This window comes from Corvus moneduloides, chromosome 25 (assembly GCF_009650955.1).
Source record: "Corvus moneduloides isolate bCorMon1 chromosome 25, bCorMon1.pri, whole genome shotgun sequence".
NCBI classification, from domain to species: Eukaryota; Metazoa; Chordata; class Aves; order Passeriformes; family Corvidae; genus Corvus; species Corvus moneduloides.
In genome coordinates, this window is record NC_045500.1 from 5,720,096 (window position 1) to 5,745,688 (window position 25,593).

Consider the following 25,593-nt stretch of genomic DNA (forward strand, 5'->3'; position numbering starts at 1 on the left):
TTGGATTTCAGCTCTGCCTCCTTGGCCATGAGTGTGCTGGATCCTGGGCAAAGCTCCCTGGTGCAAAGCTGAGCTGCCACCTTGGAGCTGTGACTGGTGCTGAGCTTTCTCTTCCTCTGCCGCCCACATGGAAATTTCTCGGTGCACCATGCAGAACAGGGTGCTACTGGAATGGAGAACAGGAGCTGCTCTGGTGTTTCAAGGAAAGAGGAAGGGTGAAAATGGCCTTTCGAAGTGGCCAGGAGGGGAAGCAGTGATGAAAATCAGTGGCTGGTGTGTGTTTCCGAAGGAAGCAGCTGCCCATGCTGTGCCAGGCAGGCCCAGGGGCCCTTCAGCCCCTTGAGGGGTCTGGCAGCAGCAGGAGGAAGGCACAGCCCCATCACTCAGTGTTGCTGCTGCCTCACTGGGACAAGATCCAGCGTGCAGCAGCGGCAGCTCTCCAACCAGCTCTGAGCCCCGAAAAACAAAGCAGGAGGGAGCACAGGGTGTGGGCCAGGAACCTCTGTGTCCTGGACTGGTCATCGTGACTGGTCAGGCCAGTCTGCCCCGCTGGGCCTGAGGCACAGCCGTGCCTGTGAGCTGCCTCCTGAAGCTGCCCCTTCGCCCCTCTCAGGCAGGTGCACCTGCAGTTGGTTTCTCCTCTCTGGTGCACATCCTAATTTGCTGTTCCGCTTTCTCTTGCGTGTGAAAGTGACCACCAGACTCAACCTTAAAGAAGGAACTGCCAAGAAAGGTCTTGCATATGCGACCTTGGGATGATTCAGAGTAGCTGAATCAGTCGCTGAAGAAGCCTTCATGCTAGACAAGCTGGCTTCCCCAGGCCACACTAGGTGAGTATTTTTTGCTGTAATATTTATTCCTGGATGCTTTTTCATTTGTTTTTCCCAGGAAGAGAACCAGGGGAGCAGAAGTGCTGGCGACTCAGATGCCACGTGCAAAAGCAGGGAGATGTGAAGGCCACGCGGTGTCCGTGCCCTTTCTCCCCCGATCTCTTTGGGAGAGGCGATTTGGATGTGTCAGCACTGGCACACGCAGCACAGCTGGTGAGTGGGTGCTGGCTCCAGCTGGTGCCTCCCAGCACCCTCCCACTGCTGTGTGGCACAGGGGGAGACCCTGCAAAATGTGTCCCCAGATGGGACCAGAAATCCTTCTCGAAAACAGGGCAATAAATCCAGCAAGGACTTGGTGGCACATAAAGCCCAGAGCCCCAGCAGCTCAGCTGCAGGGACTTTTTGGAGGTTCTGGGCATACAAACCTCAGCTTTCTGCAGCTGAGGACTGTTTGTGGAGCTGGCTGCTATTTTGGCTGCTGCACAGGGGTGGTCCTGGGAGGGTGGAGCTCTGCAGGTTTTGGCAGTGTCTCTGGGAAAGCAGGATGCTGTGTCTGCTGCCCTGAGCTGTGCTGGCCGTGCTGAGGGCCCTGGGGCTGGGCAGCAGTTGTGTTTGTAGGTCGGGTGTGCAAAGTGTGTCACGGCAGAGCTGCACAGAGCACAGCCAACCACGCAAAAACCCAGCCCCAGAGGGCTCCTGTGTTTTCAGAGGCAGGTGGGAGAGGATTCCAGAAGGTTTGCTGCCACTTCTCAGGATATTTTGTTTGTGGAAAGGGCAAGGTGATGAAGGTACAAAGCTGTAGTGACTTTCTCAGCCTAGAACTGATCCAAGGGTCCCGAGCAGCTGATTCTGGGCCTGGAATCCCTCACTGTGGCTGACCTTTAGATCCTCTTGCTTGCATGATGGAGCAAAGAGAGAGAAGCCACCAAGATGCCAGAGATGATTCAGCTCTTGTCTTTCTATTTCTATTTCATTTCTGCAGTATTGGAAAATAAGTGCTGGTAATGGCAGCCTCAATTCCAGCTTCATGTGGGGCAGGAGAGCTGCTCTCAGTAACTTTTTACCCTTAAATAAGTTTGGAATGGCCACAGCTGGGGTTCGTGGAGCAGGGACAGGGCAGCAGGGTGCTGCCTCTTGCCTTCCTTTGGACACTGGCTGGCACATTCCCGGTGGTGACAGCCAGTCCTTCCCTGGGCTGCAGGAGAGTTCTGTGATGTGCAGGAAGGAGATGTCAGCTTTATTCTGAGAGATGTGGAGCAGGTCAAGCTGAATCCAGGGACCAAGTGTGGCACTGCTCCAGCAGAACCTCTCACCGTGTGCAGCACCCACGGGCAAGGATTTAGTTCTGGAGTAGGGGATCTGTGTTTTAGAACCAAGCTTCTCTGATTCTGTCATATTAAAAACCTCCGATTGCTTTCGGAGCAGAGTCAGCACCTGTGAACATCTCAGCTCAGATGTCAGAGGCTCGACCCCCAAACCACCGGAAAGATTCGTGACTTAGGAGAAAACACGAAGGGGTTTAGGCTGAGCCCTCTCCCCCACGCTCGCTCTTCCTCTCCCGGCTCAGCGCGGTCTCACAAACCAGAGCCCTGCTCCCTGCCCCCTGTGCTGCGCTGACTTTCAGCCTCCCAGCCTCAGAGGCTGCACATCACAGTCTTCCTCTGACCTTGAGCCTGTTGCCAGTCCTTGGTGTCCTGCCCCAGGGGACACTGGAGCATGTGTCACCTCTGCTCTTCTTTTCAGAGTGAGAAGATGTTGCTGAGCCTGACCCTGCTGCTGACATGGCTGGGTGAGCACTAAGTTTTATCTCCCTCTGCTTTCCCCCCTGCCTTTGCTGTGAGACCCATCAGTGCCTCTCCTCCTGTGGTGAGAACCCCTTGGGGCTGCTCCTCTCCTGGGTGCCCGTCCCTCCTCTGGCCCTGCGTGTGCTCATCTCCCCTTCCCACAGACCTCCCCTATATAGGCTGCAAACTGCACTGGCATCCCTGGACGTGTCCTGTGTTTAGGCTCCAAGGCTTTGAAAGAAGCAGAACTGCTTTGCCAAGTCTAAATACAGGGAGAGGTTTCCAAGGTATTGATTTTGGCTCTGCTCAAGGCAAGGAGCTCCCTTGGTCCTCTCCGCTGGCAAATATTTGTCATTTTCAGCTCCTCAGCTGGTCAAGACCAACAGAACTTGTTTGGGAAGCTGCAGCACTTTGCATTCATTATTTACAGGGCTTCAGACAAACACTTGGTGCTTGGCCAGGGCCCAGCCCTCGGTGGTTGTGGACAGGCTGAGCAGAGTAGCCCAGCCATGAGGACGAGCCTGCCTGTCTGAGCAGCTCCTGCTGAATCAGCTCAGCCAGCTCTCAGCAAACAACAGCCAGAGCCTCAGCCTCCCCTTGCAGCTCACTGCAGGCTCTGAGGCAGGTGGGGTTCCTGCTGACAAGCCCCAGTGACATTTTCTGCCCCACTCATTTCAGACAATCGTTTAGTTCGGAGAAGACCTTTAATCCCCTTCCTGCCACACACTCTGCAGCCAGCGAGCAGCAGCTGCTTCATGCCGGTTGTCAGCTCTCTGCTCTTTGATGTTCCCCTGGTTTGCTTTTTTTCCCACTGTCCAGCTTCTCTAGAAACCTCAAGCTGTGTTTACGTGGCCAGACAAGTACAAGCCCAGGTCTGGAGCCTGTGAGCAAAGGGGAAGGAAGCCAAATGGGCAGTGAGGGAGGAACTGAAGCGTTTCATGTGAAGCGCTTGAATTGCCCCTGGCCTGGTACAGATGAGAGCAGCACAGGTTCTCCCAGCCAGTGACTCACAGGCACAGCCCTGCAGGAGCTGCAGACTTTGGCTCCGAGGCGTGCAGGGCAAGGGTTGTGCATCCCAGCCTCCTTTCGGCTGGATCACACGGCAGCAGCCCTTGGTGTGGCGGCGGGAGGATGTGCTGCCCCACATCCCAGGCACGCCACGAGCAGGGGTCAGGCACAGGTTTGGCCTCTGGACTGGTCAGGGCCGGGAGCCCCAGGCTTCCCTGGAGAGGAGACAGTGATGGGGACAGGCAGGCTGCACCTGGCCGTCCTCCCTGGGCTCATCCTGCTGTCCTTGTACCCGGCAGAGCGATGCAGCGGGGCTGCCGGGGTGTTCATGGAGCCTCAGCTCCAAGCTAGGGCTGGGGACTCTGTGCTGCTGCGGTGCCTCTTCCTGGACCCCGACAGCAAGGGATGGACCCTGCACAAAGTGGACTGGCTGCACAAGGCAGGAGCTGGCACTCAGGTGGGTCAGGACAGGGGTGGCGAGGAGGGGACACGGGGGCCGGTGGCAGGGGAGCAAGGCAGCTGTGGGGAGGCTGTGGGGAAGCCCATCCGCCTGTCCCCAGGCCACGAGGAGAGGAAGTTTCCATGAGCGGAAGAAGGGTCCCCGAGTGGTGGCGGGACCCGTCCGCATGGCCCCGCAGCACCGGGGAAGCACCGCTCTGGCTGCTGCATCCTGGAGCCTTCCCAGAGAGCGCCGGGCTCTGTGCGAGGAGAACAATCCACGGGATAAGGAGAGAACGTGAATCTGAGGGCTCTTGAGGGCGGACAGGACACCTGACATCCTTCACCTGTGCCGTGGCAGGAGGAGTTGGTGTTTTATTACTACAGCAACTACGGCGTCCCCGTGGGCCGCTTCAAGAACCGGGTGCAGTGGCAGGGGAACATGTCCCGCTGGGACGGCTCCATCCGGCTGCAGGACGCGCGTGTCAACGACAGCGGCATCTACGAGTGCGAGCTCCGGCTGCTCCAGAACAGCAGCATCTTCCGCAGCCGGACGGTGCTGCACGTCAGCCCCGCGGTACTCAGAGGTGCGTGCCGCGCCCCGGGGCTGCTCCCTCCGCCCGCAGGCTCCCGGAGCTGCCCGCGGTGCCATCCCCTGCCCTGGTGTCTCCCCGGCAGGAGGAGGAGCAGCAGACGCCGAGGATGCGGCGCCCCCGAGAGACTCTGGGTTCTGGCCGGCCGTGGTGGGCTGTGGCTGCGTGGCCGTGGTGGTGGCGTTCCTGGCCGGGCTCTGCGTGAGGAAGAGGTACCGGCGCTGGCTCTGGGTTTAGGGGGGTGAGAAAGCACCTCCCTGCAGCCCCCCCTGCGCTGCTCTCGCTGCTTTGCCCTGACCTTCTCGGGTGCGAGGGTTCAGCTCCGCAGCTGTGGGGTGCAGCCTCCTGCTGCCATCTAGTGTCACCCTGCCCTGGCCGGTGTCCCCTCGGCTCCCAGACCTCCTGGGCTGTGCCCAGGCAGCAGAGACAAAGGGATGGGCAAAGGGATGCCAGTGTCCCGGGAGAGGGAGGGAGGGAGGGACAGGAGCAGCGGGTGTTGCTTCTCGCCGGAGGTGACACTGCTGCTGCCTTCCCTCGAGGTTTGCAACCAACACGGCCCTGGAGAGGATGGGGAAGAGCAGCAGCAACAACAAAGCAGAGGTGAGAGCTGAGGCTGGAGGGATCACTGGGGTTGGGTGTGTGGGCCCAGGGCTGGGGAGGCTGAAGGAGGGGATCCCACACTGCCCAGGCACGAGGGGCCATTTGCTGGCCAGCTCCAGCCATGTTGCTTGCCCTGTAACTGGGGTCAGGCAGCCCCTCCGTGTTTGGGGCTGCTCGGTTCCAAACACCCCGATCTGCCCTTTGCAGGAAGCAATTTACTCCTCAATCCCTGGAGCTGAGATACCCAAGGCTGAGCAGGAAGCAAAGAAGAAAAGGAGAGCTGAGGACACGTACATAACCATGGTGAGGAGCTGCAGCAGGCATGGTGGGACCCCCACATCGCTGTCCCTGTTACCAGGGTCACAGCATCCAGGGCCTCACTCCCCATGCCAGACCCCAGCATCCCGTGCCCCCTGCCCCCTCCAAACCCACCCTGGTACCCGTGGTGAGGCTCACACCTTGTCGCTTGCTCCCTGCAGCACCCCTCTCACTGCCGGGACAACGGCGTCTATGTGCAGCTGGCCAAGAGGGCGATCCCGTCGGAATGGATGGCAGAGGGGACACAGGGGGATGGGCAGAGCAAGGAACCCCACAGCAGGCCACAGGAAGCACTTCCCTGGGCTCCAGAACGGGAGAAATAGCTGTGCTGTGGGATAGCAGCCCCTTGTCCAGGAGTGTCCAAGACAGCTTCGTCCGCCTGAGGACTGAGAACTGGTGACACGTCACTGTGTGCTCCGTGCCAGGGCACTGCTGTGGCACAGCCCAGCCCAGCTGTCTGCAGGGAACCAGGGGACACCTGGGCCTTGCCCCCTGGTCTCTGGAGAGGGGCACAGTGGGCACAGCCTCATGCTCCAGCTTTGATCCTGGCACAGGATAAGGATCTCCAGGGGGGAGATGCAGCAGGAGCCGTCACGTTATTTTTCTGTAGATAATAAAACTCAGGGAGTCTTCCCTGACCCTATCTTCGTTTTACCTCCTGCCTAAGCGTGTGATGTCCAAGTGTGCCAAAGTCTGCCTGGCCCAGGGCCTGGGAGCCCCTGCACCCTTGTGCAGCCTCGCATGGGCACCCACCAGCCCCGCTGGCTCCAGGCGGGAACAAAGCCAAACGGGACAAAAAAGGGGTCCCTTGGCAGCAGGATGGGGACGGAGGGGTTCAGGACAAGAGCCCGCGGGCAGTGGGGTCCCCCACGTGTGTCCCCTGGCCACGGGTGAGCAGCCGGGTGACGCGCAGCGCTGGCCGGGGGGAGCCCGGCAACCCCTCCCGGGCCGCCGGGGCAGCGTCTGGGCCGGCGCTGGCGCTGCTCCCGCTGTGTCTCTGGGTGCTGGGCGCTATCCCCGCTGTCGCGCTCTATCTTTAGATGTTTGACACCTCCAGGTGCGGAGGGAGCCGGGACCCTCCACCTCCCACCGCTGCCGGGAGACTGCAGCGCCGCGCTGCGCTCCTTGGTTCTCGTTGACACCCTGCTCTCTTTTCCCGCAGGCAGCCGCGGGACGGGATTCGGGAGGAACCAGCCCCCGGAGCTGGATTTGGGAGGGTCGGGGGTCGCACAGGGCCTTTGTAGGGTCGTGGGAGCTGTAGCAGCAGAGCAGAGCGGGCTTTGCCTGCCCAGGGTGGGTGGGAAAGGGCTGTGTGTGCAGTGAGGGTTTGCTGAGCGGGGCTGCTGGGACACTCCCGTGCCTTCTCTCCCGGCTGTCCTGCTTCCCCTCCGGACTCTGGTCAGGCAGCAGAGCCCCCCTGCACCCCTCCTGCCTCCCTGCTGCCCTTTCCGTGCCTCCCCAGGGCTCTGCTGCACAGGAACCAAGGTGTTCTCTGGCTCCGGGGCATCCCTCTCCTCTCTCCCCAGTGATGCTGTCCCAGCAAAAGCCACCACCCCGTGTCCCGGGGCCTGAGCAGCTCTGTCACTGCCACTCCGGTCTCCAGGAGGTCTTCTTGTCTTTCCTGCACCCATTTCTGCAGCCTGAATCCAGGTTTGGAGCCCAGGGCCAAAACGCTTCCTTGACTGATGGTGCGAAGGGGACCAAAGACTTTCTCCAGCCCTGTTACTGCTGGGCAGAGGCTCCCCGTCCCAAGGGCTGGGCGAAGAGAACTGTTATCCTGGGAGGAGGTGCTGCTGGAGAAGCGGAAGGAGCCTCCAGCAGAGTCTGGCAGCCCTGGGAAGCGATGGAGCTGTCCGGGAGCGCGCAGGTGACCGGGAGCACCTCCACCTGCTGCAGCCTACCTGGGGCATCCCGGCTGGGCGCCTCGGGCCCCTCTGCTCTCCCCAGCCCGGAGCAGCCCCTCTGCTCCCTGCCCGGCTCCAGGAGGGCATTTCCAACGCTCCTGGGCCCCGCTGGGCTCTCCAGAACGGGAACTGCTGCTGCGGGCGGTGTGAGCGGGGCTGGCCGCCAGCCTCCAGCAGGGCACAGGGGACACACCTGCACGTCCCCACTGCACCCGGGGGGCTGCGGGGGCCGCGGGCACCCACCGTGTGCCACAGCCCCTGCTCAGAGCAGGGAGCCGGCAGTGCCAGGAGCTGTCGCCTGCAGTTCAGGGGAAAATTTTTCCGCCCTCCCACTCCGGCGGCTGCAATCCACCAACCACAGCATTTACTGCTTTTTTTCGCCCCAGCACCGCTCCAGCCATATTGGGCTGTGGGGAGAAAGCGGCTCTAATGTTCTATGTCACCTGCAAATAACCCGGGCGTTCGAAAAAACACCTCCACCACCTCCACAATCCACACCAACACCACGTCCTCTCCACACACAAAAGTCCGTCAAAATGAGCCTGGAAGCCTGGCTCCCGCAGCCCACCTTGTTCCTCACTGGCCTCACCTTGCTCCTCTCGCTGGGTAAGTGTCGGCTTGAGCCCCCTTGCATGTGCCGAGGTGGGGAGACACCCGTGTCCCTGGCCAGGAGCCCCCTGCCCGTGTCCCAGCCCCGGGAAGCGCCGTGCCGCAGGGATGGGGATGGAGGTGGTCTGGCGTGCACCTTGCAGAGAGCCACCAGCCAGGGTGACCTGCTTTCGGGCAGGGTGGGGGGTATGGTGCCACTGCATCTTCTCCTAAAAATGCCCTGCATGCTGCTCGCTGGGGGCTGAGCACAAAGCCCTTTGCATGTCAGGCAGAGGAGCGGGCTGGCGTGGGGACAGGGCTGGGAAGGTGCTGGTGGGTGGGCTGGGCTGGCTTGTGGCTGTCCTTTGGGTGCTGGCAGGGGTGCTGTGGCTGTTCCTGTGGCTGTCCCTGGGCTGGTGGCTGTGCTGGGGGCCGCGGTCCGTGCGTGCTGCCCGGCCCCGCAGCAGCAGCGTTGTGTCAGCAGCTCGGCAGCCGCATCAATCGCAGCCGGGCACGCATCGCTCCTTTGAAGTGCTGTCCTGGAGCTCCTGATGGGCTGCTTTTCCCCAAGGAGACAGCCTGGGAAAGGAGGATACAAAACCTAGCCAGGGCTGCTGTAGAGGCTGCCGCAATTGTACCCCCCCAGCCTGGGTGCAGCGTGACAGAGCGTTTGGGAGCCTGCGCAGCGCCGCAGGACGCGGCCTGGATGGTCCCAGGGGTTTTGGGGCTTTCTTCCCCCACCTCTGTTGTCCCCCAGGGCTGAGTGCCCGGACAGTGGCAAAGTTTGGACCCACACACGTGGGTGCTCCCAGGTCCTGCCAGGCCGTGGTCTCCCTGCTTGGGGTGGCAGGTTTGCTGCTGGTGGCACCTCATCCCTCTGTAGAGCCCGGGGCAGCCCCGAGGACATGGGACAAGGCCATGCCACCCACCCGCAGGCACACAGGGCATCGTGTGAGGGGCACCCAGACAGTGATTCCATGCAGGGATTCCTCCAACCATTCCTGCTGGCGCAGGCCGGCTCCTGGCTCTTCTCTCCCATCCCTGGTGGTGGCTGCCACCAGGCAAGGCTGCAACACTGGCTTGGGACATTTCTTCCTGCCTTGGGTGCTGTAATCGTCCCCATGCACCAGCTGTGCCATCCCTGTGTCCCTGAGCCCTGTGGGAGCCCTCCCTGCTCTGGGGCTGGGTGCAGGTTGTTCCCCACAGCTGCCAGCACAGCAAGGAGCCGTCTCCAGGGCTTGGCCGTACCCGAGGGCACCGCTCTGCCTCCAGGGAGCTTCAGGGCGCTGCTGGTTCACACCTCGCAGCGGGACCTGGGGCTCGACACAGCCGTACCTGCAGCTGGGAAAGGCTCTTCTCCCTGGCTGCAGAGCCTGGCCCCTTTCCTGCCCTGCTTGCAGGCGGAGCGGAGCGGCCAGCGGAGCAGCCCTGACATGCACCCAGCTTGGCCTCGGGAAGAAGGTTTGAGAGCAAAGAGCAGCAGCCCAAGGGGAGAGGTGAGGTGATCATAAAAGCACCTGGGGGCAGCGTCACTGTCCCTGCCCTGTAGGGTGTCACAGCCCCCCTGTACCCGTCGGTCCCTCCCAGGGCTCGCTGTCCCCCTGTCTCTGCGCTTCTCAGGGCTTGGCCTCGTGTTTGCAGCCAGCTTGGCTGTTCCTGTCGCCCAGCCTGGGGACAGGTGCTGGATGCAGGCGCTGGGTTTGGGTGCTGCTGAGGGGAGCTGCAGGGAACGAGTAGAGGAGGGAGCAGGGCAGACCCCCCATCCCTGCCCACTCCCCAGGTGAGTCCTGCCCTGTGAGCTGCACCAGGTAATGCCCCCGTTTCTCAGCAAGGCCGGGGAGCAGGGACTGGCCTTGCTCCCCCAGCAGCGACTGAGATCTTGCTCTGGTCGTTCCCAGCTGGAGAATCCTTGCGTGGGCACTGCTGGCAGGGGAAAGCATCTGCATTCCCCCCCCGAAGCCCCTGGGGCCGGCCCTGGCAGATCCCAGCCCTCGCTGCCGTAGCTGTGTCCTGCTGGGAATGAAATGTGATGAGCGCAGCCATAAATTCCGTGTGGCTGTGGCGCCGGGCCCCCGAGCTGACGCTGCAGCCTCGCACAGCGCCATCGATCCCGCAGCAGCACAGCCCCGGGGGACGGCCGGGAGCAGGGCTGGCCTGCAGGCAGCAGCATTCAGCACCGGGGATGGCACAGGAGGCTCATCAGCCCTGCCAGCGCAGGGATGATGCTTTTCCTGTGCAGCCAAGGGACGGTGCCAGGGTTGGGGGCTGCTCCTCTTGTTCCTGCTGGGCAGGGGAATTCCGGTCCTGGCTGGATGCAGAGTGCGTGGATGTGCCTGGAAGGCAGTGCCAGGCCCGAGGGAGAGCTCTGTGCAGGCAGGGCAGGGTGGGGACGTGGGCTCACAGGACGGCTGCCTGTGACACCCCCCTAATTCATCTGCGTTTGGCAGCACCCCCGGGACTGGGCATGGAGGTCATGGCCCCTGCCACCATCAATGCCTTGAATGGCTCCTCTGTGAAGCTCTCCTGCACCTTCAACTCCTGCTACAAGGTGGAGAACAAGCAGTTTTCCCTCAACTGGACGTACCAGGAGTGCAGTAACTGCTCGGAGGAGCTGGTGAGTCTCACTGGGGATCTGCTGGAGGTCCTGGGACCGCCTCAAAGGGTGTTCCTCGGAGTTCCTTACAGGGCGGCGTGTGCAGGGAGGGGGTGCCTGGCTGGGGAATGAGCCCGTGGGGTGCCTCACCTGCTGTCCCCATGGCTGCCCAGTTCCTGCAGTTCCGCACGAAGATCATGAACAAGCAGCTGGACCGCTTCGGGAACCGCGTGGAGTTCACCGGCAACCCCGCCAAGTACGACGTGTCCTTCACCCTCAAAAACGTGCAGCTGGAGGACGAGGGCACCTACAACTGCTACGTCCTGAACCCCCCAGACCGGCACCGGGGCCACGGCAAGATCAGCCTGAAGGTGCTCACCAAAGGTCAGTGGTCCCCTGTGCTGCAGGGCACCCACGGGTGCAGGGTTTGCTCCCAGAGCCCTGCCCGTTCCCAGCCATTCCCGCTGGACACTGTGTGCCCTGAGCTCCTGCCATGTGTCCCCAGAGCCCCCGAAGCACGACTCGACGGTGGCCGTCATCGTGGGCGCCTCTGTGGGCGGCTTCTTGGCCGTGGTGATCCTGGTGCTGATGGTGGTGAAATGCGTGCGCCGGAAAAAGCAGCAGAGGCTCAACACGGACGACCAGAAGACGGAGGAGGAAGGGAAGACGGACGGCGAAGGCAACCCGGACGAGGGCACCAAGTAACGCCCCCCTGCTCCCCCCTCCCTCCTCTCCCCTGTACAGCGTGACCCTCTTGATGTGCTTCCCAGAGCAAGGATTTCTGTCTCCCCAGAGCATCCCTCCTTCCATCCAAACACCCAACCCAGCCTGGAGCAGGGCGCAGAGGGAAGGTCCCTGGAGCCTGGCTGTGCTGGGCAGGGCTGGGGAGGGGGGGCTGCAGCCCCTGAGGCTGAGCTGGGACCAGCCTGTCCCCTGCTCTGAGTGCCAGAGAGCCGTGAGGAGGTGCTGGGGACAGGCTGGGGCAGGTGAGACATGGAAGGACTGCAGCAGGGGGTGCCAGGAGGGGCAGAGGGCTCTGGAGAGCCCCGTGCCCCATTGTCTGCTCTCTGTCTCAGTAGAAGATGCGAGCAGGGGCCAGCAGTCTGCCCTGCGGGTCACAGCTCATCCCGAGGTGCTCCTGCTGTGCCTGGGCCACTGGCACTGGCGTTCCCATCCCGAGGGATTCCGATAGCTTCCAGTCTCCTCCTTGCAAGCTCGTGCTCCTCAGGGACTGTCCCAGGCTGCTCAGAAGTCAGGGGCCAAGGCCATGAGCACACCTGGTATCTTGGAGCTTTGCGGTGTTTGGGAACCATTGATGGCTCTAGGTGTGCAAGGGATGGACCCTTCTGCCTCTCGGGCTGTTTTTGGGTCTGAGCATCTCAGCCCAAGGTGCTGGGCTGACGTTTTTGTGCTTGTTTCCTTCTTGGGGAGGGTGATTGTGGTGGGAAATGTCCTGCTGATTTGTCAGACTGAGGTGGTGGAGACAAAGAGCTGCTCAGAGGAAGAGCAGCTTTTGGGCACTTGCTGGGAAGGACTGGGCACAACAGCAGGCCCGGAGTTAGGACAGCTCTGTCACCCTGGAGCAGCCCTGTCATGCTGAGACTGCCTCCTCCAGCCTCCCCACAGAGCACTGCACACCCGTAACTGCCACGGCAATGCACTGCCAGCGTGCCCAGCCCCGTGTGCCACCTGCCTCCCCTGCAGGTGAGCTGTGCTGGGCAGCACCAGGGGTTCAGGCAGGGAATGACCCAGGGCAGTGTCCCCTGTGGCACCGGGCCTGAGCTTTTCTTCTCCCGTGGCTGCCAGGAGGGGGACAGTGCACGGAGCCACGGGGGACACTGCCCAGGGGCAGGTGGTGGAGGTCCCGTCACCCACGAGCAGCACTGCCAGGGGAGAAGGGAGACCTTTGCAGTGTCCCTGTGGAGAGAAGGGACACCTTTGCCATGTCCCTGTGCAGGTGCCACCCCGGCAATGCCATCAGGCCCCAGGGATGGCAGGACAGCTGTGCCCTCCCTGCTCTGCCCCATCGCTTTCCACCCCAGCCCTACGTGCCCTGTCCATCCCACTCGACCCCCCTGGGCTCCACGCTGCTCCCCTCCCATCCGCAGCAGGAATGTGCCGTGTCCCACGCGTGGCTCCCTTCCCCGGGCCCTGCTGCCCAGGGAGGGCCGGGCTGTCCCCGCACCCCCGCACAGTGCCAGCGGTGCCCCGTGCCGCAGGGCTCCCGCACCGCCTTCCGCCAGAGCCGGGCTGTCCCTGGCTGCTGGTGGGACTGAGCCAGCACCTCGGGGGTACAGAGGCCTCTGAGTGTTGCACATGACCAGTCTTGCATCTGCCTTTCATTTCTTTCGTGCACTATCCTTGGATTGCAACTTGCCAATGCATCTGTCTGTACATGGCTGTACACAGCAGAGACAAATACAGATCTGTACACACAGGAGGAGCTGCTGTGGGTCGTGCTGGGGCCTTGGGTGTGCGCCTTCCCCTTGCCGAGCACTCTGCCGAGCGCAGGATGTTTTTATTGCTCTTTGTACAGTCAAACAAACGAAAGAACAACAAAACACCGACTTTGCCCTCGATGCTTTTGTGCCGCTGCCTGGAGGGGCAGGATGGGTCCCTCATCTGCTCTGCCTGGAGGGATGAGCCCGCTCCAGTGTGGAGCTCTGTCCTGCTGGGGTGCTTTGGGTGCTGAGGGAGCCCAGGGCACCCTGTGTGTCCACAGCTCTGTCCCTGGGAGCCGTTGCAGAGCCAGGGCAGTGCTGGGGGTGGGAGTGTGGCCAGTGCTGCCCCAGCCTCCCCACAGGGAGATTTCAGGGGTGCTCCACACCCACTGCAGGACCTCCAGGACCTGTGCCCTGTCAGCTTCTCCACCCGTGCTTCTCAGAGAGCTGGGATTGATAGCTGCTCTCGGCAGGTAAGGCTCAGCAGGCTCCAGCAGAGCCCAGGGCATGTGCTGGGTGATGGACACCCGTAACCAGCTGTTCTCCCAACCCAGCAACGCCATGGGGATGCTCCGGAGCAGCACGACACAACTGGGGCACAGTTAATAGGCACATCCATCAGTTCACCCACCGTGGAGACACGAGGGAAGCTCTGACAGCCGCCCTCTGCTGTGCCTCTCCCTGCTGCCCTTCACTCGGGGCTGCCGAGTGCTGGCGCATCCCAGTTCCTCACACGAGCAGGGTCTGGCCACACACTGCCCCAAGGCACTGCCACCACCTCTTTCCACCTTCCAGCCGTGCCTTGCCCCCTCCCCAGCCCCCTGCCTTTCTCAGCTCACCGCTGTTCCCAGCAGCAGTGCCAGTGGGATGAGCTCTCGCAGTGTCCCTGTCCCTGCCCGCCCGGACACTGCGCCCTGGACACCTCAGCGTGGGGTCAGTGCTGCGGAAAACTTCCAGCTCCCCATGGCACCTCTCCCTCCCTGAGGAAGGGCACCCAAATCACCTCCACTGTGCTGCTGACACAGTCCTGCAGTGCTGGGCTGCTGCCGGGGGGTGCAGCCAATCGATCCCTGGCCCATGGCACTGAACAACTTTGCCATGCAGGGAGCAGCGGCTCCTCGGAGGAGGACATGGAGTTATCCAAACCCAGCTTCAGGGGGTCAAATGCAGTCACAGGCAAAGGGGATGGGGGACCCTCAGCTTGGCACTTTCAGGATACTTCTTAGAATGTTGCTGGCAAAAAACTTGAGGGAAGTGGTGGGATCACAGAGGAGACCCCGTGGGACACAAGAAGGGTGAATTCTCATCACTGCAGGGGACTGAGGGCAGTGACAGCAACCCCCCAGCACTGGGGCTTCACGGATTCTCCAGAACCAGGGACATTTCTTGTTACAGAACAAGAACATTTCTTCGGGCCAGGTGGGATTACAGATGTTAAAGAACAAGAGAAGGGGTGGGAGGTGGCAGGGACCTCTGCCTGGTCCTGTGCAGTCACGGGGGACTGCTGGGGTGTCTCAGGGAGAGTCCAGAGCCACAGTCCCTGCAATGCCGCCCTGCTCCTGGGGCTGGAAGGAATGAGGGGGCACCTGGAAAGGGAACAGCCTGGGGCAGTGAGGCCCGGGGCAGTGAGGGGTGTGAAGGGCAGCTCTGGGGGGACAGAGTGGGGACGGTTCATTGGAGGTGGCCTCGGGCTGTGCAGGGTCAGGAACAAACTTTCTCCTGGGATACAGCAGGGTTGCCTCAGCGGTTCTTGCAGATGCTCTGCAGTGGCTGCCAGGGGACACGGCCGCTCTTCCCCCGCGTGTTTAAAGGGCCCGTGGAGGGGGGTGAGGAACCTGTGCGCTCCGGAGGGCAGGCGGCTCTGCGGGCGGGGACGAGCAGGCAGCGGCAGCGCTGGCAGGGAGAGGGGAAAGCACCGCTCCGAGGGAGAGCTGCAGGCAGCCGAGAGCTGGAATGACAAAAGCAGGCAGGTACTCACCCGCAGTCTGTGCCCGGGACCTCTCGCTCAGTTCCCAGCCCGGCGAGTCCGTCCCAGCCAGGACAGTCCTGCAGAGCCTGATCCCTGCGGTGCCTCCTGCCCACTGCCAGCTCCCGGGATGCCAGGCCACCTTGTCTTTTAAAGGTCACAGCCAGAGGACCTTGCAGTAAACATAACGTGCTGATGGGAAGCTCTGTTCCAGCGTTGCCACCTCCTCCTCCCCTTCCATCGGCAGGAGGGCTCTGCCTGCTCCGGGTCCGGGAGCACAGCATCGTCTGGCTCGGGGAGGTTTGGGAGGAGGCTGGGAGTGTCCTCCTGGGGCAGCCCCTGGCAGGATGCTCCAGGGCAGCCGGGGCCAGCGCTGCGCCTGCTGCATTGAGCTGGGAGCTGCAGCCCAACTGCTCTGCTCAGCCCTACCTGGTCGGTGCCCACGTGGAGGGAGGCAGGAGCCCTCCTCGGAGAGCAGCAGCCTGGCATTTTAACCCTCCCAGTTCCGCCAGTGCAAGGTGAGAGGGGCTGAGGGCACACAAGCAGCCACAGTGCCCCCCCGGCAGGCTGTGAGCCAGCTGGCAGCACACCTGAGCCCTCCCTCCTGTCCCCCAGGGAGGTGACAGTGTCCGAGCACAGGGGGCTCGCCTTCCCTGAAACCAGACGCAGCCGCCTGGTGCTGGACTCAGCAGGACAAGTTTCCGCTGAGCCGCAGGAATCCCGGATCCCACGCCGGACATCTGCGTCCTGCCGAAATCCCAGGGCCAGCTGCTGCCAGTGCCCTTCCCGGCCACGGCAGCGGCCGGGCTGGGGGACAGCAGAGCCCTGTCCAGGCCCGCGGCAGTGGCAGATGTCTCACGGGATCAGTCGGCCGAGGAGACCGGCTGGAGCTGCCAAGTGTGACAGCTCCATCAGGCGCTGGTGACAGCCAGCATCCCTCTCCCAGCCCCAGGGCTGCGTGGGCACAGCTGCCCCGGGCGTGCAGGGGAGAGGGCAGGGGGATGCCAGGCTGTCAGCTCTGCGGGGATGCTCAGCAGGGAGGCGTGGCCGCCGGGCCATGTCAGCATGGATCTAGCTGGGTGCCCACCTGCCCAGTGCACCCTGTTGGTGCCAGCACCCACAGCAGCTCCGCTGTATTTACTGGCCAACCCTTCCAGCCAGGTTTCCCAACCTTCCTGCTTCGAGAAGCATTTAGGGCTCTGCTGGCGAGATTCCCAGTGGCAGTTTGGCCAAATCCGTCCCAGCTTGACCCCTCGTTTCAGAAGCAAACTTGGCAGGCACCTGAGCGTCCCAGGAGGGGCTCCTGCACACCTTTCCCTGCACCAGGGTAGGGGTGCTCCTGTTCCAGGTCCCCACTGCTGCAGGTCTCCATGCTCCTGTGTGCTGGATGCTGGCCTCAAACTCACCTGCACCTGTGCCTCTGGCCCCAGCAGCCACCAGGCACCCCTGCAGGGGTGACAGGCGTCCCGCCACCCCCTCGGCTCTCTCTGCCTGCCCTCTCACAATTAGTGATGCTCCAGCAAACGCTGCGCTCCTCCTGCCGTCTCCTCACAGCGCCTGCGGCTCCGCTCCCCTCGCTGTATCCATCAGCTCCCTGTCTCCATCCCCTCCCTGTCTCCATCCCCTCCCTGAATCCATCCCAGCCGCCCGCCAAGGCACCTTCTGCTGCATCAGCAGAGCCGTGCACGCCGCTCCCGCAGCGCCGGCTGCCAGCGCTGCCTAGCCCGCTCCGCCTGTACTTTTCCTGCCTCTCTTGCCAGCTCTGCAGCCCTAACGCCTCAGCCCACAGGCACTGCTGGCATCCTCTCAGGCTCCCCTGGGATGTCCCCGTGCCCTGCAAAGCCTCCTGCTTTCCCTCCTCCCTGCTGCTTCATGCTGCTGCAAAGGAGGCTGGATGGGGAGGGGGAGCCTCATCGTGCCCTGAAGGTGACAGGTCGCGGCACCTTGGACATGCAGGCAGCATCCCTGCAGGTGAGCTGCTCTCACACCCAAAATCCAATCAATCCACTTCGAGGAAGCCATGCCCGGTCCCTGGGGCGAGCTTTGGCAGGACGTGTGCCCCGTGTCACTGCAGGCCAGAGAAAAAGTCAGCGCCGTGCCTGCTCCGGGAGTGTGGCAGTGCCTCCTCCCCTTCCCGCCGTGCCTGTTTTGGGATGCGTCACCTCCCGCAAACGCTGTTCCCTGCGCAGGGCTCGCTGTCTAATGGACCTGGGCACGAAGGTGAAGCTCTGCCTGCCCACACCACGCCCCGCGGGCTTACATTAGGAGGGCCCCCACCGCCGCCGTCGGGATGCGGTGTGCCGAGGGCAGGCCTAATGGATGCGACGGCGAGGGAAAGGCTGCTGAGACATGAACTTTTGTGCAGCCAATTATCCCGGAACAAGCTCACGGTGAGAAAAGTAAGTTCTCAGAGCGTTCTCTCTGGCGCCGGGCGGGTCCCTCTGCAGCCATCGGGGTCTGGCTCTGCATCCCCACCCGTGTCTGCTGTCTGCCTTGGGGATGGAGGGCAGGGACACCCGGTGTCACACTGCAGAGGTGCCCCGAATGAGAGCTGAGCCCCAGCCTTGTCCTGTTTTGTTGTCCTGGGAAGCCACCGGCCATAGTGGCACTTTGGCCTCTTGCCAAGGTGGCCCAGGGCAACACCAGTCCAGTGTTTGCAGGCCACCACAGAATTGCTGAGGTTGGAAAAAACCTCTGAGATCAAGTCCAGCTATTTACCCAGCACTGCCAAGGCCATCACTAAACCATGTCCTCAGGTGCCACAGACACGTGTTTTTTGAACTCTTCCAGGGTTGGTGACTCCACCACTGCCCTGGGCAGCCTGTGCCAGGGCTGGACAATCCTTCCTTTCAGTGAAGAAATCTTCCCTAATATCCAACCCAAATCTCCCCTGGCACAGCTTGAGGCCGTTTCCTTTTGTCCTGTCATTTGTCACCCGGGAGAAAAGCCCGACCCCCACCTGGCTCCACCCTCCTGTCAGGGAGTTTGACAAGAGCGAGAAGGTCCCCTCGAGCCTCCTTTTCTCCAGTTTAAAAGCCCCCAGCTCCCTCGGCCTCTCCTCTTCCGACTGGTGCTCCAGCCCCTTCTCTGGACATACTCCAGCACCTCAATCTCCTTCTTTCGAGGGGCCCCAAACTGCACCCAGGATTCGGGGTGCGGCTGCATCCGTGCCGAGCACAGGGGGACCGTCACTGCCCCGGCCCAGGGAGCGCTCCCTGATCCCCCGGGCGGGCGGATGCGCGGGGCGGGGGAGCGAGGGGGGATGCGCGGGGGGATGCGGAGGAGCGCGGAGGAGCGCGGAGGAGCGCGGAGGAGGGCTCGGCGCGGCCCCGCCCGGCGCGGCCCCGCCCGGCGCGGCCCCGCCCGGCGCCGCTCGCCCTCCGCGGGGGCGGCCAGAGCCGGGCGCTGCGGGCAGCAGGGACCGCTCCGCTCCGCTCCGCACCGCCCCGCGCTGCAGCCATGGCCCCGGGCTCGCCCGCCGCTCGCCGCCGCGCCGCGCCGCGCCTGCTGGCCGCGCTCCTGGGTAAGGGGCGCGGGGGGCTGCGGGGACCCCTCCGGGTACCGCCCGCGTCCTGTGTCCCCCCACCCCGGCTTCCCCGCGGGGACCCTGCCCCGGGGACCCGCGGCAGCCCGAGGCGGGGGAACCCCGCTCCGCGCCCAGCCCCTGCACCCCGCCCGCCGCGCCCGGGGATGCCGCCCGCGGGCGCTAACGCCGCTCTCCGCTCTGCAGACGGACGGTCCGGAGCGCCGGGGATAAGTCACTTGGCCAAGGTGACTTCGCAGCCGAGCCCGAGCTCCGAAGTCCCGGCTCCAGCCCCTGCCCTGCCCGCACCGGCGCTCCCGTCGCCAGCGCTTCTCCTGCGAGCACTGCGGCTGCACCCCGCTTTGCCCCGCTCCTGCGCTGCCCGGCGAGCGGGGACCGCGCTGCCTGCCTGCCCGGGACCGGGGGATGGCCGCGGGGAGGCCGTGCACTGCTTCAGCGCCAGCACGCCCGCCGACAGGTCATTGTCTTACAGTTCATTTGGTACAACAACCATTCGCATGTGCTTGTCCCTGGCGCGGAGAACGACCCGCGCTGCAGGGCCGCTGCTTGGAGCATGATGCCCAGCCCTGTGTCCAGGGATGCCCGAAATCCCCTGCCACAGGGTGCGGGGAGGGGCTGGCAGCCGTCCCCTCCCCACTGCACACCTGGGGCAGGCTCCAGCCACCTGCATCGGCCTCACGCACCCGCTGCACTCCTGCTCCCGTGGGTCATCCTCATGTCAGCCTGGAACCGAGGGCTGGCTGTGCAGCGCTCAGCTGCTGGGGAACTCCTGTGGGATGCGTTTTAGAGGGCATAGTTCTTAAGTTTAAGGGTGCTGGAGACACAAAAATTCATGTAAGTACCTGACCCCCTGCGAGATTTGGGTGCCAGCACCAGGGCTGGCAGAGGGGTGGTAGGAGAGACTTGGACACGCTTGAGACCACTCGGGGATCTGTGGTCCAGGGCGTGGAGGTGGGAACCTGGTGCCACGGGTCGCTCAGGTGGGCTGGGAGCTGGAGAGGGCGCTGGGCAGGGGAGTGCGGGGCGGGTCTCCCTGTTTCTGTAGGTTTCGGGGATGCCGTGCCCCGCAGGGAGTGGCAGCGGGCTCCTGGCTGCACCAGGGAGCCACGGCAGAGCCCCTTCCATGGGAGGGGTGCGGGCCGTGTGTCCTGTCCCAGAGCGCACCGTACCTGGCTTCGGGCTGGCCAAGGAGCGCCTCCCTTTGATCCCCGCTGGAGAGGAGCCCGGCCAGCCTGCCAGGCACGGCTTGCTGCCTGCGCCAGGATGTCACGCTGACTTTTATGGGCAGTGAAAGTTTTCCTAGAGCAGCTTTCCCACAGATGGCAGTCCTGGGGGAGCACAGCGAGCCCCCTCACTGTGGGGGGCTCACCCTCGGCAAGAGCAAAGCGCGGGCAGCCAAGGCTCTGGCAGCAGCAGGAGTGGCCGCTCCCCGTTTCCCTGGGCTGTGTTTTGGGAACCGCTGGTGCCCGCAGGCAACGGGAGGGAGCCTGGAGCTCCCAGGGAGTCGCCCTGAAGGCTGGGGGGTTGCTGGTGCAAAGTGCATCAGCTTTGGGCGTGTATGGAGAAGCAGCGCTGAGAGCTGGTGCGTGGCAGGTTCAGTCAGTGCTCCCCAGCGTGTTTTCCTTGGTGCTTTATTTAGTGGTAACGTATCAATTTTGTCTTCCTGAGAGCACAGGATGACAGGAACAAGGTCAGCCTCGATTTACCCCACACATTCAATCCAGATTGCGTTCTAAGGGTGGCAGACAGGATTTAAAGTGTTACAAGCTGCAAGGAATCATCTTTCCTGTGAGTGAGTGTCCGCTTGCAGCACGCTGCAGGCTCAGACATACCTGCAGAGCCAGGCATCCCTCTGCCAACTCCTGCTCCAGGGGGACAACTTCCTGCCTATGAAGTCCCCTCTGTAGCATCCCCAGGGCTGCTCTTCAAGCCTGACAACTGCAGGAGATTCCATCTGCCGGGAACCACTCCCTGACGTTAGCTCCGGCCTCTCGAGCAAAATGAGGAGTGCTTCTGTGTAAAGTTAAATAACTCCTCTCCTGCAGTGCTTGCAATGCAGCACTGCAGCAGGGCCTGGAGCCCAGGATGCAGGGCTCCCGGGCTTGGCTCCGGCTGTGATGTGCCTGGGGAGTTGTTAGCACTGGCTTGTGTGGGAGAATAAATCAGCAGCTGAGGTGGCTGCAGAGAGAGGTGAATCCCAGACTGAGGGCAGCTTGTCTGAGTTGAGGTGTTGGGGCAGCTGGGAATCAGCTTGTAGCCATGGAAAAAGCTGTGTCCCCTGGATTTTGTGCCCCGGGAAAGCTCTGCAGGGGTGGCTGAGGTCCGGGAAAGGGAAGGACAGTGTTTTTCTGGGCCGTGTCACATCTTAGCCATGCCACATCGCACCAACGGGATGGGGCTGTGGTGGGATGGGGATGGGGAGCGGGGCTGCTTCTCTGGCCAGGACCAGAGCATCCCTGTGCCCCCAGAGAGGATCTGTGGGGACAGTGGTGGCCCAGCCCAGTGCAATGCCAGTCCCTGCACCCCAGGAGCGTTCAGCTGCAGCTGGGCTCCTACCTGCTCCTCTCTCCCTGCTCGTGGGGAGGCGAGGAGAGGGAGAGCTGCATCCTGCAGTTTGAAGGTCATCTGGCAGCTCCAGAGGGAGCTGGGACTCTCGGCTCCCGGGCGTGAGGGGCTGCTCCAGAGGGCCGGGCAGGGCTGCGGGAGGGCGAGCGGGTGGCAGGCGGCCAGGACAGCCACGCTAATTACTGCTCCAGCTCCCGCCTGAAGAACAGAGCTCTGCTTCGCTTTGGCTTTCTTCTCCCCCTTGAAGGTCTAGCTGGAGGCCTGTGGATAACATGCAAATCAGGGCTCTCATTTGCACGCTTTATTCGTGGGGATATTCTGGTTCCCTTTGAACCCGCGCTGTCTCTGTGGGTGACCCAGCCCCAGTTTCTGCAGGAGCAGGTCCCCTCTGTCACCGAGCAGTTCTGGGGCTGGGGACAGGCACCTTTGCTCCTGCCATGGCAGCCTGGTGTGCCAAAGGGGATGAGGGGTGACAAACCCATGGCCTCACTCTCTCCTCCCCTCTCCCTGCCAGGTTTGCACGTCTTCGCCATCGCCTTCGCCTTGGAGGTGTCAGTGGGGAAGACCAACACGGTGATGGCTCTGAATAACTCCAATGTCCTGCTGCCCTGCACCTTCACCACCTGCATAGGCTTCCAGGACCTGGTCTTCACATGGTATTTCAACTCGACAGAGCTGGTGGGTGGCTCTCTGGGCTCTGCCTCTGCTTTCCTGGCAGGTCCTTTTGTGCTTCCCCAGCACAGCCCAGCACTGCAGTTCTTGCTGTTCCCTTTCTCCTCGTGCAGGATGCCCTTCTCTTCAAGTGCCACCAGCTCTGGGGGGGACAGGGCTGTGCAAACGGGGTGACTCAAATACCCCAGAACATCTGTGCTTTTGGCACAAAGCTGTTCTAGGTTTGCTGCTGCCCACAGGCTCATTTGTTTTCATAAATTGGCTGTTCAGGTGCAAATCTGCACTTGGGGCAAAATATGGTTCATTTCCTCCTCCTTCGCTTGCTCTGAAATACGAAAGGTTCTGTACAGATTTGCTTCCTGCTGGGAATATTTGGCTCCTCAATTCCTCAGCAGGACAGCTGGTTTGGAGCAGTTCTGGCCAGCAAAAGAGCTCGCTTCTAGGGATCTCCCATTTTTTGCATAGTCTGTTCCATTACTTCAGGACAGGTTGGATCTGCTGCTTCCCAGCAGGATGTGCATCAGGTTCCTCTCCACGGCCATTCCTGCTTTAATGGGGTGTAATGGGACATTTGGCACGGGTGTCTGTGCGTGCAGAGCTGAGTCTGGGCACCCTGAGGAGGATGTGAGCCTTTCCCTCACCCAGCTAATCCTGCCTCCCTGCCTCTGCAGATTTACCATGGCAAGATAAAGAACAAAGCCTCGGAGCCCACCGTCATCCAGCACAACCCGCGCGTGGAGTTTGTCGGCTCCACCACCAAGAAGGACAACAACATCTCCATCGTCCTGAACAACGTGGAGTTCAGCGATGCCGGCAAGTACACCTGCCATGTCAAGAACCCCAAGGAGAAGAATGCCCAGCACAACGCCACCATCTTCCTCACCGTGGTCCATAAGAGTGAGTGCTGGCCAGGGCACCGGGGTGGCACTGGGCTGGTGGAAATGCCAACACACAGTGACAGCCTCCTTGGCTCACAGTTGTGGTGATGCATGGAGGTGATTGACATCCCTGGAAGCCTCGTGGGGCCTTCAGGTGGAGGGGGTGATGGCTTTTTGGGGTGGGATGTGCAGCTGGGAGCTCCCTGCTCCCCTCCCGAGCCCCCTCAGCACCTTCTCTCTTGCAGTGGTGGAGACAGACAACACTGTGACCCTCATCATCGTGGGCGTGGTGGGGGGGCTCATCGGCCTCCTCATCCTCTTCATGCTCATCAAGAGGGTGGTCCTGTTCATCATCAAGAAGATGCAGGACGGGAAGTGAGTGCGGGGCTGCTGCCGCGGGGTCGCGGTGAGCGGGGCCGGGGGACAGGGGCTGCCAGCTGGCCGTGTGCTCTCCCCGTGCAGGAAGGAGTGTCTGGTGAGCTCGTCAGGGAACGACAACACCGAGAACGGCCTGGCCGGCTCCAAGGCGGAACAAAAAGCACCACCAAAGGCATGAACGAAGCAGCAGCGCCCCGAGCCCGCCCCGCCCCGCCGCGGGAGCCCGGGCAGGGGACGAGCCTTCCCCTTTTGTTTTCTTTCCGAACTGCCAACGCTTGAGACATGTTTCTATTACACACGTGCCTGCAACCTGCACTGCTTCTCGGAGAAGGCTGCGGCTGCCGGGGGGACTGGGAGCTTCTCGCGGACTCGGACTGGGAGGCTGCTGGGGCAGACGGAGCCGCCGGCTCCGCTCAGAGCACAGGCAGGAGGGTGCCGGGCAGGTAGGGCTGGGGCCGGGGTCTGGGGGCGGGTGCTGGGCCAGCGGGGGTCCCGGCGTGCCCGGAGGGTGGCACGGTGGGTGCTGGCGATGCTGACCTGAGGTGGCTGGGAGCTCCTGCTTCGTCGGAAAGGTTTCTGGAGCAGGGCAAGGATGCTCCGAGCTGGCCGTGCAGATGGAGTGGCACAGGAGCACGGGAGGAAGCAGGGCTGTGTTAAGCACAATGGAGAACCAAATCCGTGAGAGACCCTGGTTGTGCCTCGGTCCTTCCCACAGCAGGCTGGGCGGCTGGCCGTGTCCCAGGGTCACTGCTGGCCCGCGATAGGGGGGATGCTACATTTCACACTGGCTTTGTCTCCGTGCAGGGCCATCCCTGGGAGCAGGGGTGCTTCTCCCCAGGCAGCCATCCTGGCAGCGCTCCCCGGCTTTGTGCCGCCCCCTCCCCTCTCTCTGGAGCTCGGCACTCAGAGCAGCGATGCTTTTGATGCTGGTGCCAAGGCTGAACGCGTTACGTGGATATTTTTGTATGAGATTCCAGGGGGAAAGCAGCCACTTGCGTTTCCCTTTCACCGTGGCGTCCATGGCCACGCAGGGAGGGAGCACAGCCGAGCCCTGGCGAGGGGAGCCGGGCCAGGGCTGTGCCACCGGCCCACTGGGCAACCTTGGGCAAGTTGCTCTGCCTCTCCATGCCTCAGTTTCCCCATCTGTAAAATGGGGACAATAATACTGCTCTACCTCACGGGGTGGGTGTGAGGGGTCCTTGGCTAATGATGGTGAAGTGCTCTGGGGTGAGGGGTGCTGCAGAAAGCCGGGGGGTCTTCATGAGTGGACTCACAAGGATGTGAGACACGAAGTGAGAGAGCTACAAATGAGCTTGTCAATGTCCTTTAAAATGTGATTTGTTCCCTATTTCTCCAATTTGTGGGTGTCTGACAGTGAAGCTGCAGGACAGGCGGCTCCCCCGTCCCCACAGTAAACTGGGATTCACAGCTGAGCCACGACTTGCTGTGGGGGCTTGTGCCCTGGCAGAGGTGCTGGAGTGGGAGGTAGGCAAGGATTTGGTGGCCAAGGTGAACAAGGAAAGGCTGGGTGCTACCTTCTCTGGAGATACTGGTGCACAGCGGGCTGGTCACCCCAGGCTGGGCTCAGGGGCACCCATTGGAGCAGGGCTGTGTGCTCGGGACAAGGGACAGGGACAGGCACCTGGCCCCAGGCAGGTTCCCTTGGCTGTTGCTAAGACAGACATGTAGGAGTCGAGACCTTGATCTTCTCTCTGATGGTCTGTGGGACCCTCAGGCCAATCACTTGACCTCTCTGTGCTTCAGTGTCCCCATTTGTAAGCTGGGGACAGAGAATCTGAGCTACCTCTCAGGAGGTGTGAGGTGCCCTGCACGGCTCTGCCACCATCCGGGGGAGGAAGGCGCTCTGGTGCCAGGTGTTGTGACACACTACTGCCACCTGTGAAACCTCCCAGTCACCCCGAGAGACCCCCGGCCCGCCCTTGGAGGAGCCCTCCCGTGGGGGAGGACAGCGAGGGGAGGAAGGGAGTTTTTTTAAAGAACTATTTTTAGCTGTCCTAACCTGTTGGCCTTTTTTAGCCGGTGAGTGGACGCAGCTCCACTTCCCGCCGGATATGCAATGCTGCACTATGCATGGATTACTCCTCTGGCTTGATGGGAAAAGTCCACATAAGCAGTTTTTGGAATGTGACTCCATGTGCACACGGGTGCTCCGGGGGAGCGGGCTGCCTCGGGGGCTTGTGCCAGCACCGGTGGGGCCCCTGCTGTCACCGGGGCTTTGGGGGGGCTGCAGAGGCTTTCCGGGGCATTTCGGGGAGAGGGGCCCCCGGGAGAGTGTGCTGCCACAGGCACGTGTGTGTGTCCAAGCAGATGTAAAGCTGTGTGAGAGGAACCTGCGTGTGAGCACGGGGTGTGTGCGCGCCGGGCTGTGTGATGACTTACAGCACATCTTTGCACTGTAGAGGTTTAGTTAGCTTTGCCTTGAATGAAATAAAGTTTACGTTTACTAGAGAAACTCGCTGTGGTTTTGGGTTG

General features: G+C 62.4%; 4 protein-coding genes across 10 annotated transcripts; 3 read left to right on the forward strand and 1 right to left on the reverse strand.

Annotated features, from left to right (window-relative positions):
• Positions 1-369: 369 nt before the first annotated feature.
• On the forward strand, positions 370-6,225 carry LOC116455774 (junctional adhesion molecule-like). 2 transcript variants are annotated; one of them, XM_032134025.1, is made up of 8 exons: positions 370-830; positions 2,574-2,619; positions 3,922-4,079; positions 4,422-4,647; positions 4,739-4,865; positions 5,193-5,253; positions 5,461-5,556; positions 5,733-6,225. In XM_032134025.1, the coding sequence occupies exons 2-8, from the start codon at positions 2,583-2,585 to the stop codon at positions 5,892-5,894; spliced, it is 867 nt and encodes a 288-aa protein (XP_031989916.1). In that variant the 5' UTR covers positions 370-830; positions 2,574-2,582; the 3' UTR covers positions 5,895-6,225. The 2 variants fall into 2 exon arrangements, with proteins under 2 accessions (XP_031989916.1, XP_031989915.1); XM_032134024.1 differs by lacking the exon at positions 370-830 and adding an exon at positions 837-1,043.
• Positions 4,403-7,681, reverse strand: LOC116455775 (microtubule-associated protein tau-like). Of its 2 annotated transcripts, none has more exons than XM_032134026.1 (3): positions 5,712-7,681; positions 4,952-5,211; positions 4,403-4,850 (listed from the first exon to the last, which is right to left on the reverse strand). In XM_032134026.1, the coding sequence occupies exon 1, from the start codon at positions 7,200-7,202 to the stop codon at positions 6,234-6,236; it is 969 nt and encodes a 322-aa protein (XP_031989917.1). In that variant the 5' UTR covers positions 7,203-7,681; the 3' UTR covers positions 4,403-4,850; positions 4,952-5,211; positions 5,712-6,233. The 2 variants fall into 2 exon arrangements, with proteins under 2 accessions (XP_031989917.1, XP_031989918.1); XM_032134027.1 differs by having other exon boundaries at positions 5,694-7,681.
• Positions 7,682-7,889: 208 nt separating this feature from the next.
• On the forward strand, positions 7,890-13,094 carry SCN2B (sodium voltage-gated channel beta subunit 2). Of its 2 annotated transcripts, none has more exons than XM_032134034.1 (4): positions 7,890-8,081; positions 10,511-10,677; positions 10,830-11,040; positions 11,162-13,094. In XM_032134034.1, the coding sequence occupies exons 1-4, from the start codon at positions 8,012-8,014 to the stop codon at positions 11,359-11,361; spliced, it is 648 nt and encodes a 215-aa protein (XP_031989925.1). In that variant the 5' UTR covers positions 7,890-8,011; the 3' UTR covers positions 11,362-13,094. The 2 variants fall into 2 exon arrangements, with proteins under 2 accessions (XP_031989925.1, XP_031989926.1); XM_032134035.1 differs by lacking the exon at positions 7,890-8,081 and adding an exon at positions 9,471-9,559.
• A 4,160-nt stretch (positions 13,095-17,254) lies between these two features.
• Positions 17,255-25,573, forward strand: SCN4B (sodium voltage-gated channel beta subunit 4). Of its 4 annotated transcripts, XM_032134031.1 has the most exons (6): positions 18,146-18,216; positions 18,794-19,064; positions 21,687-21,850; positions 22,516-22,741; positions 22,968-23,097; positions 23,185-25,573. In XM_032134031.1, exons 2-6 carry the CDS (start codon positions 19,013-19,015, stop codon positions 23,276-23,278), a joined length of 666 nt encoding a protein of 221 aa, XP_031989922.1. In that variant the 5' UTR covers positions 18,146-18,216; positions 18,794-19,012; the 3' UTR covers positions 23,279-25,573. The 4 variants fall into 4 exon arrangements, with proteins under 4 accessions (XP_031989924.1, XP_031989922.1, XP_031989920.1 ...); XM_032134033.1 differs by lacking the exons at positions 18,146-18,216; positions 18,794-19,064 and adding an exon at positions 17,255-17,462; XM_032134029.1 differs by lacking the exons at positions 18,146-18,216; positions 18,794-19,064 and adding an exon at positions 18,498-18,586.
• Positions 25,574-25,593: the final 20 nt, after the last annotated feature.

Coding starts and splice junctions, on each gene's coding strand:
- SCN2B (XM_032134034.1), top strand. CDS start 8,012: ATGAGCCTGGAAGCCTGGCTCCCGCAGCCCACCTTGTTCCTCACTGGC. Junction 8,082..10,510: donor CACCTTGCTCCTCTCGCTGG/GTAAGTGTCGGC, acceptor TGCGTTTGGCAG/CACCCCCGGGACTGGGCATG. Junction 11,041..11,161: donor CCTGAAGGTGCTCACCAAAG/GTCAGTGGTCCC, acceptor ATGTGTCCCCAG/AGCCCCCGAAGCACGACTCG.
- LOC116455775 (XM_032134026.1), bottom strand. CDS start 7,202: ATGGGTGCAGGAAAGACAAGAAGACCTCCTGGAGACCGGAGTGGCAGT.
- LOC116455774 (XM_032134024.1), top strand. CDS start 864: ATGCTTTTTCATTTGTTTTTCCCAGGAAGAGAACCAGGGGAGCAGAAG. Junction 5,254..5,460: donor GCAGCAACAACAAAGCAGAG/GTGAGAGCTGAG, acceptor TGCCCTTTGCAG/GAAGCAATTTACTCCTCAAT. Junction 5,557..5,732: donor AGGACACGTACATAACCATG/GTGAGGAGCTGC, acceptor TGCTCCCTGCAG/CACCCCTCTCACTGCCGGGA.
- SCN4B (XM_032134029.1), top strand. CDS start 18,523: ATGGCCCCGGGCTCGCCCGCCGCTCGCCGCCGCGCCGCGCCGCGCCTG. Junction 18,587..21,686: donor CCTGCTGGCCGCGCTCCTGG/GTAAGGGGCGCG, acceptor TCTCCCTGCCAG/GTTTGCACGTCTTCGCCATC. Junction 21,851..22,515: donor ATTTCAACTCGACAGAGCTG/GTGGGTGGCTCT, acceptor CTGCCTCTGCAG/ATTTACCATGGCAAGATAAA.